We start from the raw sequence: 17,448 nt of genomic DNA, 5'->3' as shown, positions 1-17,448 counted from the left end.
ATTGCTTACAGCTATCTCCAGTAATGTAATATTAATACTGATGCAGACCTCTGATCAGCAAATCGGCACCATATACTGCAGTCTTCGGATAAAGCTGAATCATCAATTTATCCGTTTCTCAAAATAAAATGCATTCCTGTGTCTTATTTTGTTTCCTCTACATAAATCAATAGCATGCTTACTTTTGTATGTGTATACACTTGATCAACAGGAAATTTTTCACTCTATACTTTTTGGCTGATTTAAATATAAGTTAAGATATTAAAATATGATTGTAGTATTTTAAGGTATATCTCTACTGGGGTTTCCCTGATGAATCACTGAGATGAGTGGGTGAGTAATGCAAACTCTCTCAGTATTGTTTTTTTCAGTATGCTGCATTAACACTTACTTTTAAAGTGTGTATGTTGCGGGGTTGGAAGAAAGGGTGGAGGGAGACAAGAATCAAGGTAAAGCCTCTATAATAACGATCTGGGAAACCCCATTCTACTAAAATGTGGAGCATTTAAAGTCTTTTCCTATATTAAGTCTTACAGTGTTTATCTCAAACCATCAAAGACTGTAAATATATATAAATGCACACTACATACCTTATATCTTTTGCAGTCAGTTGACTTTTAAGATGTTGAACCATGTGTGCTGTGGATACAGTGATGGAATAAATTTCTCATACGTGTGGGATTATAATCGTTGAGACAATCATTACTGAAACCATATACCTTATTTCCTATAACTAATAGCAATTGTGTACCTATGGAATATATTAACAGTTATTCCTTTGGTTTCGGGTTATTGCTAAAATATTTTGTTGGACAGATATTTAAGCATGATCTGTAATGTATATTGCCTGAATACGTCAATGAAGAGGGCTAATTATGTCTTTCTTCTGTGAGCTATGCTGACATTTGTGAAACCACAATTATGTATAAGTGACAGAATAAATATCTTCCTTAATAAATCACTGGTAAATTACAAGTTTCCTGTACCTACCTCGGTTTAAAAAATACTGTAGTAACTGTTTACTTAGAGTTCAAAAAGTGTATAAAGTTACTGCTTCTGTAACTGGTTGAAGAGTGTAAACTTTCTTGCTTATATGTTCTTCCATGTTGTTTTTTTCAAACACATATTTATATTCTAATTCCTCATAGTTCTCAGAATTTTTTATGGAAACCAGGAGACTTATCAGTTATCTTGTGTACCACTGGGTTAATGTGAGTTATCATTGGATTAGTTGGTCCATATTTGAAATTGTACAAAATTCAAAATAACCCAAAATAGCTAACTATAAGGATCTGAACAGGCCTTAGAAGATTACAGTTCCATACACGTTCCATTTAATAAAATGTGAACAATTGTTCTGATAATTTAACGTGACAGACTAAGCAGTCAAATGTTTTTAATGGCAGTTAATTGTGCTCTCACACAGGAATCTGAGTTCAGATCCCTAGCTGGGTACTTGTTCCCCAAAGTTTGCAGTCATTGCTGAGAGAACACATTTATTTCATATATGGAAAGATACACTTAAAGCTGAGTCCTCAGGTTTACATACCAGCACTTGGTGACTTATAAAATCTTTTTACCTCTGCCCCCAGATTCTGGGCCTGTCCAGGTGCTGATTTGGCCCCCAGGATAATTTACAGTAGCATCAGGGCTGCTCTAAATTACACTGGTTTGAAAGGGCCCTAAAAGACTGTTATGTCAGTTGGGGATCATAAGGGCATTGTGTGCTCCAGCCATATCTCCTTATTCCTTCCCGCACCATGCTGGAGGTGGATTGTAAATGGGAGAGTGTGGCGTTAGCAGCATGGTCTTGTAAGTCAGCCAGTGATTTAGGGTGAATCCTTAGCTGCCCATTTAGGAATTTAGCATGGGCAGTATCTGACCCCTTACTTAGTCTTCTCCAACATGCTCACCCTCTTGCTGACACTTGAGTCATGACTTGATTGTATCCATATGGAGCGTTATTATGAGACAGTATTTTTGAGGTGGGAGTTGAAATAATGGGGAGAAATGTCTCGCAACACACCTAAGGTGCGTGAGTAACCAGTATGACTGCACACTAGTCATGTTATTGCTTATGTAACACTCACTTGGGACTTAATTCTTATTGCAAGTAGGTAGACTTTTATTAATATGTATCCTGAAGAATCTGCTACCGGATCTGCATATGGTACATGTAGTGAAGCAAATTTTTCAAGCTACACAGCTATACTCCTGAGAATAGAATCAAGCCATTAGTGTAACTTGCAGAATTATTGGCTCCAAAGAGCCACCCTTGAGAGAGGAAGCACTGTAATGAGAATGGGGAAGCAGATATATTTTTCTAATATTTGTTGTTTTCTTTGAAATGGGTAAAAGAATACCTGGAATGATTTATTTTTTAATTGAGGATTGCATTCCATCAGATAGGGTAAATGTTTTCAGACCATTTATCATCAGTGGCTTTTCAAGACCTAAGGAGTACATAGTATATATTTACCTTAACTTGGCTAGGTCAGGGGAAATAAAGCAAGAATAATAGATGTTACTGTGATATGTGAACAAAACTGGAAACCTTGTATGCAAAATATGAGGTAAATGTCTTCATCCGACGTCCATTGTGGCTTTTTAAATTTACAAAAAATTACAAGTTATTTTTAAAATAATGTGATTTACAGTACATTATCATCATATATTTTTAAAACATAAGATTACTTGGCTGGGTTTTCCATCATTCCTAAATTATATAATTTTTCACTGAAGGGGCTAATTGCATTGTCTGTCTCTTTTTATTTAATATTTTCTGTTTTAGTAGCACCTTTAAAAAACACCAAGTATAGGTTTCTAGATTGTTTTGTTATTAATCTGTGTTTAATATATGTAATTGTAAAGTACGTAAAGCACATGAAAGCAGAATTCTACAAATGTTGGTGAGTGATCCTTTGATGCTTTCTTGATTTGTCGTGGGGTTTTCCCCATTCTAGACAGTTTGTGCAAAAACCCTTTATGTATCATATCATCTTTCAAAAATTGACTGCTCTTTTTGATTTTTCATCCTTGCTTCTGAATCCTTACAAAGTGGGATCTACACACACCAGGTACACAGAGTATCAAGAATCAAATAGCCTCAGCTACCCAGCAGACAATTAAGGCAGAATCGACGTTTGAATTGAGATTTTCAGTCAGAAGCACACTAAAAGGTTTTATTTTAATATTTGCATAGCATTTTGTTTTATGAAAAAGTCTAAAGGTAGTAAGACAAGTATAGAATAATCTAATTGTCAGTAATCTTAGACCAGAAGGAAACCTGAGAACTGAAACAATTTTTGCCTTATTCTTTATCTATCACAGAAAGGAACATAAAGAAAACGGTTGCAAAGTATTCTAAATAAAACCAAAGGGAACATTGTTGATTCAGCTAAACTAGGTGACAAAATGGTTTCATAACTAGTCTGATGAGGAAATTTGATCAGATGTTTTATGAACAAACTACTATACTACCTCGAGTAGCCTGTAAATTAACATTAACCTCGACTCTTTTTAATGAGTGATGTAGTGGAATTTATCAGACATTTCATGTACCCTCTTTCCTTCTGAGTTAAATTTGCAAAATGCTTCCCTCCAATCCTTTTCATTTGTTTTTTTCCCTTTCCTGTGTGAAAATATTTATTTCCTAACACTTTGTTCTTTAGCAAAGGTGAATAATCTAGCTTTATGTTTCATCTGCAAAATGGCAACTCCAGCAGCACCGTAAGCCCCCAAGACCATGCTGGGCCATTGATTCAGTACTGACCAAAAGGTTTCTTTTAAATTTCATCTTTTAACTCTCTGAATTTCAGGATTTTCTCATTAGCTTGTTTTTTGATAGCTGCAACGTTCTTGTAAAGTATTTTTACTCTTGATTACTGTAGGTACTTTAAACATTAACTCCAGTTTATGTTTAATTACTAGAACTATCATTTAGATTTTGGTAAAGGGTTTTAATTTATGAATCCCCTCATCCCTCCCCAGCAGAGTTGCTGAAAAGATTAGGGACACAACCAGCGACTACTGGAAACTGTGGGTCAGGGATTGGGTGCTCAGTATAGTCATACAATATATAACATTGGTCTGAAACACAAACAAATAAAGTAATCATACACAGTGTTACTCAGCCCCTGATAGTATGTTCTGAAGTGGAAGTTATCAGAGCAGCAGACACTGCTGGTAAATACCTAATCATGGTTTTGTTTTTAACATTTTTGTTCAGTGGAGTATCCCTAAGCTTCTACAGAGCAGCTTTTCACCACCCCAAAACGTGACTCATGAAACAAATGAGCAATAGTCACAGGGTTTTCACCTTTCCCTTAATTTTGGGCCATGTGTTTTGCTTCCTGTGTGTCAGCAGCCCTGTGGGTGAAAGTGTGATAGCTTCCTTAAGACTACAGTATTGTTCTGTTTCAGCCATTTTGGAGTATTCAAGAGTAATGCAGTTTGCATCTCCTCTAAGGTCTGCAAATGTCATTTTAGTGATGATCCCAGCCTTCAGTAACCTAAGGAACAGAGTCCTGGAGGTACACTCAAATTGGGTACCCCAAGCTGCCCCCAATCATGTTTCTTTTTAGTCGTTTTGCCAGATTGCCTTTACTATGAAACAAATTTGGCTGAAATATGTTTGAAATACTTTTTAGTTTTATGTACTACCATTCAGAAGGTAAAATTGTATGGACACAACCCTCAATTCCAGAACAGGAAAATATATTTAAAAAAAAAAAACTTTTGCAAAATAAACAGTTTTCAAATACATCCTATTTAAAAAGCCAGTAACTAAAATTCAAAATCTAAGCATTTACAGATTGATTATATTTTAGTTATTAGTTAAATTCTAAATAGCTATTTTTAATGGAATGTTGTTGTGATTAATGGAAACCTTCCTTTTTCATCAAACTAATTGTTAATTTGTCTTTTTTTAAAAATAAATCTACTAGCATGAAACAAAGATATTAAATTCTTATAAAAATGAATCCATTTATAAGAGGTCTGTTAATATGAGTTTTTTTCATGATTTATGTCTAACTCGCTAAAGAATAGACTTTGGGAATAAAATGTTTCTTTGTTTGTTTTTGTCAGTTTTAGAATCCAAGAAGATTTGAAAAACGTACAAGTATGCGTATTCTTCTAATTGAAGCTTTTTATGGTGGTTCCCACAAGCAGCTGGCAGATCTTCTACAGGAGGAGATAGAAGAATGTGTCCTTTATACACTCCCAGCAAAGAAGTGGCACTGGAGAGCACGGACTGCTGCTCTATATTTCATGCAAACAGTGCCAGCTAATGCTAATTACAGGTAAAGATAGTACTGTAACAAATAATCTTACAGGTCAAAATATGAAAGGATCTTCAACCAGGTCTCTAAAACTGAGCTTTCTGTTTTTTTCCATACAAAATCATATGTACTTGCAAATGGGTACTGAGGTGAGATATTGACCTTCTTGTTTTGCATGATGGGTTGTGTTTGTGGAAAGTTGCAGGCATCCTTTTAGAGGCCCCTAGAAAAATATTGGGTCTGTATCTCTAATACTGCAAAGTCTCCATCTTAAATTGTGCTAAATTGCTGCCTGTGGGTGTGTTTCTTTTGAATTCTCCGATGAGTTTAGAGTTGGTGAAAGGGATAGGACTTACAGCTTTTGAGGCTGAAGTCCTATTTTTCCACAGATCAGGCAGAGTAATACACAGACACTAGCAGTGCAAGCTTATCCACAGTGTCATACCAAGTTATCTGTGGAGTAACCTGAATGCTGTATGGATGTGTGACCTAAAGGAATGAGAGGGTAGTTCAGTCTAGTGACTGTTCAGACCTTGAGCTCTGTAATGTGACCACATATAAGGATGTCAAATTCTGTTTGTTTTATTATGTAGACACAGGGCTTAAATTCAGCCAGAGCTGTCTGGAGCGGAACGCCAGTAAATATTTTCAACTCCCCTGGAGGTTTCATAGCATGTTGGCATGGGAACGTGGAGGGCTCTGGGAAATACTCTATGAGAATTTAAGCCCTGTGTGGACACCTAGCAACTAGAACCTGAACTGAGACCACCAAACTAAATACACACAGACCACCAAGTGGCCATCATATAGTGAAAACTTCTAGTCACTTATGAACTTGATGGTCTTGAAACCAGCCATTCATTCCTCCTTCCTCCCCGCTTTTCCCCCAATCAGTTAAGATGCTGTTGGATAATTCTATTAAATAGTAATGCACCAAATGGTGATGTGTACATTTCAGTGACTGCAAACAAGAGAACATCACTGATTCAGCAGTGAACTGGGTTTTTTTTACTGTCAGCACTTAATTTACTTACACCAAAGCCCTCCTGCTGCATTGGTATCTGATAGCATGGACCTGTGCACCTACACTGTATTCGACTGACTTCAGTGGGCCTCTGCCTGAGTGCAGAGGTATATGCTAGCAGATCCCAGCTGAGAACTGGGGCTAATGTTTGCAACTTCCGATGATACCAAGTAAAGATAGTACACACAGATGGAGAAGAAAATGATTTTTGCAGCATATATCCTGTGCTGCATAAGGTCATGTAACATTAAATCTGAATCCGTCACAAATTGTGGAACATAATATTTAATCTTACACAGTTTATGAACAGTTTGAATATATAAAATGCGAGTGCAGAAAATACACCTTTACTGGGCTTGCTGCTTGCTTTCATTTCTAATAAACTGCTACCAAATTATTGTAACTATTTTTTCCTCTGTCTTGCTTGAGGCATTTGAGTATGGATTTTGCATTACTCTTCCTTTGCAACAATTTTATTTTGGAGGAGTATATATGACAAACTGTTATGTAAATTTCTTCTGCATCACAACCACATCCTCCAACGCATCACAATGTTATCTATGCTCCTTCAAGGTCAGCAGCCCAAGCTGTCCAGCTCTAGCTGTATTAAACTAATCAGACATCATTCACAGGCATACACTTCATTAGTTTAACTTACAGTTACATTGACCCCAGATAACTTAACTCCAATTTGTCAAGTAACCTACATCTTAAGAAAAAATACCAGCAGCTTGAAAACTTGCTCAAAGTTAAAAAACTTGCAATCTGTCATAGGCTTATGTGCAAATATAACCTTCACTGACAACAAATAAATCTGAACTAACCAATAGAGCATCTTAAAGAGGAGAAAGTGTTTTCTTTGCCGCTGTTGTTAGTGTTAGATCACACAGAATAAAATAGTCAAAGTTCACAAAGATACAATATTAAAAAGGGTATGTACTGTATCGTATGCAAGATAAAATAATTAGGAACAAGTGCTGTTGTGACTGGTGAGAGGAAAACTGATTAGAGGTACTTTCTACTTTACTTGCACATTTTCTTATGTTTGGTTTGTAGTTGAATGTTTCAGATATTGTTCTATTAAATGAAAGTATAAATGCATCAGTTGTCTTATAAGATTGACTCTGCTTTCTCCTAGTGGGCAACAACCTTGACTCTGTTACTTCTTGTTAACTGTCATTCAAACACCCATCTAGCAAATACTAGGCTCTGCTTTCCATTCAGTAGTAAATTGTTGAGACTCTGAATTAAGAGAGTGAAACTGCATCTGGAAACTTTGAGAGATATATTTAGAGAGAGACTTTTAAATATTTCTTAAAGAGTTCTGGAGAGGTGATAGAAAACATCAAATTTGCATATATTGACATTATTTGTGACTCGTTTGCCCTGAGATCAAGAATTGCTTTTATTTCCATGTGAAATCTTCAATAGAAATCAATAACATTTCATAAATATTTTGTTACAGTGTGTGTGTCCGATGAAAAAGGAGAGTCGCAAATGTTTCAAATCCAGAACCACTTTGTAATTGAGTATTGCCAAGATTTTTTTAAAGTTCTTTGTCCATTTATCTTTTAAGATTTATCTTTTATTCAGAATGTTGATGTTTATGTAAAAGGGTTGTTTATATGTCCAACAATATTGATATAAATCTATACAGCACTAGTATATGCTCCTGAGAATAATATTGCTATTGCTAATCATGGAAAGGAGAGCACACCAACTAGTGCTCAGATATTATCAAATAAACTAAATAACAGTCTAAAAAGTGCTTTTGAAGCAGAGCATGAAGTGGTCTCAGGATCTTGGATTTTAAATTCAGGAGTTTTACTGTGACCAGTCAGGTTCAGTGGTAACAGTTTGCTCATGTCTTCTTATCAGAGAGCAGACATGCAGTCTCCTGAGGAAATCTTAAAAGTTGAATCAGCTATAAGGAATGAAGTTAGTCTTATTGTTTTTAACATAAGTTGTAAATTGTGTGGCCTGGTGACTTGGTAGGTAGCGAGCACCTTGTGTTTCCAGGAAGGACCTCTGGGAGTCACCTGGAAATAAAAATGTTGAAGAGATGGGCATTGAGATGACACTTTCAGTTCTCATAGGGTAGGGCACAGCACATAGGGGTCCCAAGGAGTGTAGTTTATTTGCAACTTTGAGAAGGTTATATGACCTCCCAGACACAAAGTAGATGATTTTCTACAGAGGAAAGAAAAAACAGCCAGATATGCAGGGCTCAGTTAAATACTACATTCTCTAGTTAAGCCAGCACAAATCTTCATTTGCCTCCTTAAAGAAAGACAAAGTCTTGATGAAGATCAGGCAGGAAAAGAGCCCTTGCGTCAATCCCAGTGGATTTAGGTAGTAAACCTGAAGATGACTAATTGGTTGAGGTACTAGAGCAGTGGTACTCAACTTTTAAGAACTTACTTCATAGAATTGCTTTGCAGAGACCTGTATGATCATTCCACAATGCTCTGACCTGACCTGAGATGTCTGTGTTGAATGCAAATCATTCAAGATACTCCATCTTTACAACTCCATTACAGACAATGTAGCTCTTCTTCTTCTTCTCCCTCCTTCTCCTCCACCACTATGCAAAAGGGAGTGGGCTTTTTCAACTCACCTCCCCAGTTTCTGAAATGTCCCCTTTTCTTGTCTCTCTTCTGTCTGTTTCTGCGTGGTAGGGGTGGGGCATTTCTCTTCATTACTTTTCTGGTTTCTGGGAGAACATAGGAATGGATGGATCTCAGTGATTCTTTCCTTCACATCAGGAGTGGGAGGAATAGTACAGTTTCCAGAGGGCAAATTCCAAACTACACAGTCTGGGAGGTACAGTAAAAGGGCAATTATGAAGAACAGGCTTCTGTTTTGATCTCTGCATTAGAGCATGCTCAGTGTCTCTTTCGATTTTCTAACATAGGGAGTGGCTTTTTCCCAGGCTGACTCAAAAGAAATCAGCCCGAGGAGAAATTTTGAAGGGGATGTGTGGCTTAAAACAGCTTTTCTCTGATTGGCAGTCTGAAAACACAGTTCCATGCTGCAAAACTTTTTTTTTTTTTAAACTCTTTGGCTGAGCCCTCTACCCAGCTTTCTGGAGCTGTATTTTAAAAAACAAACTGTATGCTTATTACACTTTTACTGAGGGGAAAATTGTTTTTAATGAATGGAGTTGTGAAAAAAAATCTGATGGATGTAATATCCACCAACATATGAAACAGTCCAAGGGTGTACTATTGGATCATACATAATGTTATTTATATAACCCACATTTATTTTAGACATCTGAAAACTAACGCTGCTAGTTAGACCAGTGAGCATTTTAGATCTCATATTTTCTGTTACCATTCTACAAGAAAAAATATCTGTTTTATAGACTAAGCTTTTTACAAACTAATGTACTGGCATTTTCAAAACATTATATTTAAAATATTATTTTAATCCCTGAACCTGCAAATTCTTATGCAGGTGAGTAACTTAGTTTATGAGCAATCCCATTGAAATCAATGGAATTATTCATGTGCTGAAATTTACTTACCTGAGTAGCATTAGTAAGATTGGATCCGTAATATTTTCTGGATAGCCAAGTGAAATAATCTTTAAGGTGTACATCCTGGGGTTTTTGAAGGCTCAAATGGAAGTGAGGCATCCAACTCTGTCTCTCGTGGTGGGACTATATGATTAGTCCATAGCAGTGGCGTAAGTGTAGGCCTGGGCTTTTGGAGGATGAAGTTAATTTTACTGAAAGTCTTTCTTCTGATAATTTTGTTGTTTAAAGTGAAATACAGAAGGAATACAAATAATTGAGTATAAGACTGACAATTTCTACTAAATGTTTTGATGTGAACTCTTACATATAAACAAACAAACCCCATTGTTAAAGACTGTGAAAGGCTAACGTACGTTAAATTGTGTAGCGAGACAATTTATCATTGAAATTTCAGTTTTGAAATAAAGTGTACATAAAGGTAACTTTTACAATAAATGGCAAAGGCCAAAAACACAGTCATTTGGAACAGATTATTATTAATGAGACCAATAGCATAGCCATCTATTTCTATACCCAAAATGAGACTAGTCCAAATTGTAAGCTTAGTTTTCAGTATTATTGGGAGAGGCTGTTGGTGATGTTTTTGTGAAGCCTGCCATGGAGGTGAAATTCCCAGCTGCCCTCTTAGGGCAGATTAACTGCCCTGTTGCAGGAGCAGCACAAAGCAGCCAAAAGCAAAATCCTTACTCTTTGGGCACTAGTTCAGTATCACAGCATTAGAAATGGATGATCTATTTTCCTAAGACTGACAACTGATGACTTTGAACAGAAAATTAAAAAGTAAAACTATGTTTGAAAATAGGAGTAATAATTTTAGAACTGAACTACCTGAAAATTATTCAGGCAGACAGCAATGTGATCTTAAGCATTCATTTTGCATTAATCAACTTTGCCTAAGATAAAATGCTGACAGATGGTAGCTATTCATTTTAACAGTGACAGGATTTCTTTACATTTTTTCTGTATAAACCCCCTCACAGACTTCACTCCAAAAAAGTTTTATTCTTTAATTTGTTCAACATGCATGAAAAGCCCTGATTCTGATCTTGTACTGCTGTAAATCAGGAGTAGCTCCTTTGAAATCAGTAAAATTGTACTGGTGTAAAATTGTAAGTGAGATCAAAATCAGATCCTCAAAATAAGATTTTGGAATTGTAGGGGGTGGAGGGAAGGCATTTGCTGTTGGCTGTTTTCTTATTTTAAAGCTAATTCTATTTTCTAAAGCTAATTTATCCTGCGATTTTCATTCCTGGTCATCCCAAAGTTTATCCCTGTTGTGTGGCAGAAAGTGAATGAATAGGATCATCTGCTTGGCCCTAGAAAGAGCTCTAGTAGCTAACGTTAGCTTCCTGTTATGAAGTTACACACTATCCCTTCATTATTTTTTTTTTGATTATTACATTCTTATGAGGGCCCTTTATTACTTGACATGTCGAGACCCAGAACGCAAAGTTATATGTTATAATTAATAGTAGCAGAAATTATATTCTAGTCAACGGGTTTTGGATCTAATTAGAGTGCTGGTATGGAATGCCAGTCACCTGTGTGATATATAACTGTAGCTTTTCTGCTTTTCTTCTTTTTTATGATTTTTAGAGTACCTGGGAAAATCCCTCCCCCCACTTTTTTAACCTAAAATATATTTTATGTATCAGCTAAAGTATTGGTATTTACATTGCTCTGAGTAAAGTCTAATGAAATTCTGCATTATGATTCAGTATTTCCACACTTATCATTTTAATACGTATTTTACCTATCCTCTTGAACTGATGTCTTGTATCTACTTAATTTCTAGATTAGTCATTGGTTTAGTTTCTGTTTTCAAATTACAAACATATACTGTACTATGTTATAAAGAATGTGATATCTTTTTGATTTTATCCTGATTCCAGTTCATAATGCTTGTTTTATGTTTCAAGGGAAAAGGAGCAAATCTTCCAATCTGTGCCCTATAACTAGAGCATTCTTGATATTTGAAATCAGTGTTGCTCCTTTCCTAATTACAAATTATTTTAAACCTAAAAATATAAATCTTGCAATTTTTTGTCAGCTACTTGAGCTGTTCATTATTTGGATTAACGGCTTCATTTTTCAGTGGCATGAATATCTAGCTTTCTTAATATGTACTTAAGACTTGGCTGGATTTTGTGAATAGTATATAGTGAAAAGTATTTTTATGGAATGCAAACTGTGTTATGATGTCCACATGAACTTTATGGTTTTCACTCTCTTAATACCGGCTTAGTCCAAAAACCATTAAAGTTAATGGGAGTCTTTCCACTGAATTCAGTGGGCTTTGGATCAAACACTTAAGAGACCAGAACAGACCAGGAGCCTGACTGTTAGGATAGTCAACTATTCTGTCTAAGGGCTAGTCTACCTGAGGTTTTTAAGCCACTGGGCTAGACTACTTTGGTGCAGGTCTCAATCCCAGGTCCTCAGGGTTCATGGGAGAAGCCACGCTCCAACCCGTCCACCTGGCAGCTTGCTGACAATTGCTTACCTGGGACCCATGAAGCCCAGCTCCAGTGTGGGGCTGTGCCCCTGAGGTCTGATTGGCAGAATCCCAGAGTGGTTGACTGGCTGCTGGCTGTACTTAAGCCAGTGGCAGGAACTGGAAGTTATCTAAACAACTGGGCTACACCCTGCTCTCAACTATGTGCCTCCTACTCTCAGTCCTGATCATCTGACATTCCAACCTAGTGTAACTCCTGGAATCTAATTGGTGGTTCTGATCTCCAGTTTGTCTCCTGCTTTCCTGATCTAGCTGACTCTTCACTTCTGTTTCATGACTGTGGACTCTGGCTCTGACTACTAGGCTTGGCTGCCCACAAGCTGGCCATGACATGTACTCTGAGGGATTGCACTGGTGGAATATTACACCAGTGTTTTTCACACAAGGATGGACTACAAGCTGTCAGGAACAGTAACCCTGATGAAGCCACAGCATACCTGGTGGCTGAGCTTTGTGACTTTGTCCTTGTCATAAATATAAAGGGAAGGGTAACCCCTTTGAAATCCCTCCTGGCCAGGGGAAAGCTCCTCTCACCTGTAAAGGGTTAAGAAGCTAAAGGTAACCTCGCTGGCACCTGACCAAAATGACCAATGAGGAGACAAGATACTTTCAAAAGCTGGGAGGAGGGAGAGAAACAAAGGGTCTGTGTCTGTCTGTAGTCGTCTTGGCCAGGGACAGAACAGGAATGGAGCCTTAGAACTTTTAGTAAGTAATCTAGCTAGGTATGTGTTAGATTATGATTTCTTTAAATGGCTGAGAAAAGAATTGTGCTGAATAGAATAACTATTTCTGTCTGTGTATCTTTTTTGTAACTTAAGGTTTTGCCTAGAGGGGTTCTCTATGTTTTTGAATCTAATTACCCTGTAAGATATCTACCATCCTGATTTTACAGGGGGGATTTCTTTATTTCTATTTACTTCTATTTTTTATTAAAAGTCTTCTTGTAAAACACTGAATGCTTTTTCATTGTTCTCAGATCCAAGGGTTTGGGTCTGTGGTCACCTATGCAAATTGGTGAGGCTTTTTATCCAACATTTCCCAGGAAAGGGGGAGTGCAAGTGTTGGGAGGATTGTTCATTGTTCTTAAGATCCAAGGGTCTGGGTCTGTAGTCACCTAGGCAAATTGGTGAGGCTTTTTACCAAACCTTGTCCAGGAAGTGGGGTGCAAGGTTTTGGGAAGTATTTTGGGGGGAAGGACGCGTCCAAACAGCTCTTCCCCAGTAACCAGTATTAGTTTGGTGGTGGTAGCGGCCATTCCAAGGATAACGGGGGTAATATTTTGTACCTTGGGGAAGTTTTGACCTAAGCTGGTAAAGATAAGCTTAGGAGGTTTTTCATGCAGGTCCCCACATCTGTACCCTAGAGTTCAGAGTGGGGGAGGAACCTTGACATGGTGGCACAGTGGTGGGATTAACCTGAAATCATTTTGAGATCCAGTTGAGATTTTTTGAACTAGAAATACAGATTTTAAAAAAGAATTTTTTTTTCCTTTGGAAAGGAAGCAGTTGAAACTGAAAGCAGATTGTTTTTTCTCTGCTTTGTGGCCAAGCAGAGACAAAAGGGGATTATCTTGTGAATTGCAGGTTTTCTTTGCCTGGAGGCAGGGTACTTAACTCCTGCAGGGAAATTCACAGTCTTCCAACCCAGAGGGTTTTTTTTTCTTTTCTTCCTAAAAGTAAATAGGGGATGTGTGCTCTACCCATTTGCCTGGAGACAAAAGTGGCAGGGTTTTTTTTTCAGGATTTTGATTTTTTTTTGTTTTTGTTTTACAAGGAGCACAGGTTTGAAAAGAAATTTTTTTTTCTTTGGGCTGGGTAAGCAGGTTTCCAAGTAGTTGGAGGTTTTTTGCTTTAATTTGGGCCCAGAGCAGAGACAAGGGAATTGTCTTTTTCTGTAGGCTGACAATCACTATCAGAGAATAGGTATTCTATTCCAGCACAGCAAAATTTTACAGCCAAGTTTTGTTTGTTTATTTCTAAACCTCGGGTGTAAAGTTAGTTAAAAACAGAGAGGTTAGAATGGCCAAATCCTCGGCTCGACTACAGTGGGAATTAGCCAAATTTCAGGCTGAGGAAAAACAAAGGAAACATGAAAGACAAATAGAACTCATGCGGCTGGAGAAGGAAGTACAGGAGGCTGCCCACAAGAGGGAAATGGAGGCAAGGAAGCATGTGGAGGAGATGGAGAGGATAAAGGCCCAGCAGAATATACCAACAAACCCTAGCAATCCTTCTCCAGGTACCACTTCCCATCCCAGAAAGTTCCCCACCTACAAGGCAGGTGATGATACTGAGGCCTTCTTAGAAAACTTCGAAAGGGCCTGCCTTGGGTACAACATCTCTACTGATCAATACATGGTAGAGCTGAGGCCGCAGCTCAGTGGACCCTTAGCTGAGGTGGCAGCTGAAATGCCTAAAGAACATATGAACAAGTATGAACTGTTTAAATCCAAGGCGAGAGTCAGAATGGGGATAACACCCGAGCAGTCTCGTCGGAGGTTCCGAGCCCTAAGGTGGAAACCAGACATGTCATTTACCCGACATGCCTACCACATTGTGAAACATTGGGATGCCTGGATATCAGGAGCAAGTGTTGAATCTCCAGTAAATTTGCCCTTCCTAATGCAAATGGAACAATTCTTAGAGGGTGTTCCTGAGGAAATAGAAAGATACATCCTAGATGGGAAACCCAAAACTGTAATCGAGGCAGGAGAGATTGGAGCCAGATGGGTGGAGGTGGCAGAGAAGAAGAAAACTGGTCGCAGTTGGAGCGGAGACCAGAAGGGACCACCCCAGACCACACCCTATTACCGGGTGCCGCCCAAAGCCCCACCTACCTCCCAAAGAACCCTCCAGACCCCTTATCGTCCCACCACCCCGTTCTCCAGAAACCCACCTCGCCCCGGTGACCCGTCAGCTGGACGATGTTTTAAATGTAACGAGCTGGGGCATGTAAAGGCCAACTGCCCCAAGAACCCCAACAGATTACAGTTCATTGCACCGGAATCACACCAGAGGTCCACAGGCCCAGATACCTCCCAGATACCCTTGGAGCGGAGGGAAACTGTGAGTGTGGGTGGGAAGAAGGTCACCGCGTGGAGGGACACCGGAGCACAAGTGTCAGCTATCCATGCTTCCTTAGTGGACCCCAATTTAATCAACCCAGAGATCCAAGTGACGATTCAACCCTTCAAGTCCAACTCTTTCAATTTACCTACAGCCAAGTTGCCTGTCCAGTACAAGGGCTGGTCAGGAATGTGGACTTTTGCAGTCTATGATGATTATCCCATCCCCATGCTGTTGGGGGAAGACTTGGCCAATCACGTGAAGCAGGCCAAGAGGGTGGGAACGGTCACCCGCAGCCAGGCTAAACAAGCCGTGGGGCCTAGCTCTGTTCCGGAAACTTCTATCAGGGCCCGGTCAGAGGTGACGGACCCGGACCCCAGGCCAATGTCTGCAACAGCAGTAGTGGATCCAGTCCCAGAGACCCAGACGGAACCAGTCCCAGAACCGGAACCAGCCAAACAACCAACACCAGACCCCGTGCCAGCACTGAATCCAGTACTTGCAACCTCAACACCAGAGGGCCCCACCGAACCTGAACTGGCAGCAGCCGATAACCCTACACAAGAGGCTCAGCCGGAGCCTGAATCCCAACATAGTGCACCAGCGGAGAGCGGTTCACAGTCAACAGAAACAGCTCCATCCCCTATATCGCTTCCAGAGGGACCAAGCCTAGGTCCCCAATCCAATGAGGAACTGATGTCTCCAGCATCAAGGGAACAGTTCCAGACCGAACAGGAAGCAGATGAAAGCCTCCAGAGAGCGTGGACGGCGGCACGGAGCAACCCACCGCCTCTCAGCTCTTCTAATCGATCCAGGTTTGTTGTAGAAAGAGGACTTTTATACAAGGAAACCCTTTCTGGGGGACACCAGGAAGACTGGCATCCTCAGAGACAGTTGGTAGTTCCAACTAAATACCGGGCCAAGCTCTTGAGCTTAGCCCATGATCACCCTAGTGGCCATGCTGGGGTGAACAGGACCAAAGACCGTTTGGGGGGGTCATTCCACTGGGAGGGAATGGGCAAGGATGTTTCTACCTATGTCCAGTCTTGTGAGGTGTGCCAAAGAGTGGGAAAACCCCAAGACCAGGTCAAAGCTCCTCTCCAGCCACTCCCCATCATTGAAGTTCCATTTCAGCGAGTAGCTGTGGATATTCTGGGTCCTTTTCCGAAAAAGACACCCAGAGGAAAGCAGTACATACTGACTTTCATGGATTTTGCCACCCGATGGCCGGAAGCAGTAGCTCTAAGCAACACCAGGGCTAAAAGTGTGTGCCAGGCACTAGCAGACATTTTTGCCAGGGTAGGTTGGCCCTCCGACATCCTCACAGATGCAGGGACTAATTTCCTGGCAGGAACTATGAAAAACCTTTGGGAAGCTCATGGGGTAAATCACTTGGTTGCCACTCCTTACCATCATCAAACAAATGGCATGGTGGAGAAGTTTAATGGAACTTTGGGGGCCATGATACGTAAATTCATAAATGAGCACTCCAATGATTGGGACCTAGTATTGCAGCAGTTGCTCTTTGCCTACAGAGCTGTACCACATCCCAGTTTAGGGTTTTCCCCATTTGAACTTGTATATGGCCGTGAGGTTAAGGGGCCATTCCAGTTGGTGAAGCAGCAATGGGAGGGATTTACACCTTCTCCAGGAACTAACATTCTGGACTTTGTAACCAACCTACAAAACACCCTCCGAACCTCTTTAGCCCTTGCTAGAGAAAACTTACAGGATGCTCAAAAAGAGCAAAAAGCCTGGTATGATAAACATGCCAGAGAGCGTTCCTTCAAAGTAGGAGACCAGGTCATGGTCTTAAAGGCGCTCCAGGCCCATAAAATGGAAGCATCGTGGGAAGGGCCATTCATGGTCCAGGAGCGCCTGGGAGCTGTTAATTATCTCATAGCATTCCCCACCTCCAACCGAAAGCCTAAGGTGTACCATATTAATTCTCTAAAGCCCTCTTATTCCAGAGAATTAAAGGTTTGTCAGTTTACAGCCCAGGGAGGAGACGACGCTGAGTG

The 17,448-nt window shown here is 39.5% G+C and overlaps 1 protein-coding gene across 7 annotated transcripts in view; it reads left to right on the top strand.

Moving 5' to 3' along the window:
* QTMAN (queuosine-tRNA mannosyltransferase) overlaps positions 1-17,448 on the top strand; it is a 290,528-nt gene that overhangs the window by 77,857 nt on the left and 195,223 nt on the right. For all 7 annotated transcript variants that reach the window (XM_073305405.1, XM_073305406.1, XM_073305410.1 and 4 more), the window contains one exon: positions 5,089-5,303. In XM_073305405.1, coding sequence (XP_073161506.1) covers positions 5,125-5,303 — 179 coding nt within the window. In that variant the 5' untranslated portion in view covers positions 5,089-5,124. The remainder of the gene's footprint in view (positions 1-5,088; positions 5,304-17,448) is intronic.

The sequence above is a fragment of the Lepidochelys kempii genome, chromosome 11 (genome assembly GCF_965140285.1).
Source record: "Lepidochelys kempii isolate rLepKem1 chromosome 11, rLepKem1.hap1, whole genome shotgun sequence".
Classification (NCBI taxonomy): Eukaryota; Metazoa; Chordata; order Testudines; family Cheloniidae; genus Lepidochelys; species Lepidochelys kempii.
Note: the sequence above shows the minus strand (reverse complement) of the source record. Positions and strands in the feature narration are given on the sequence as shown.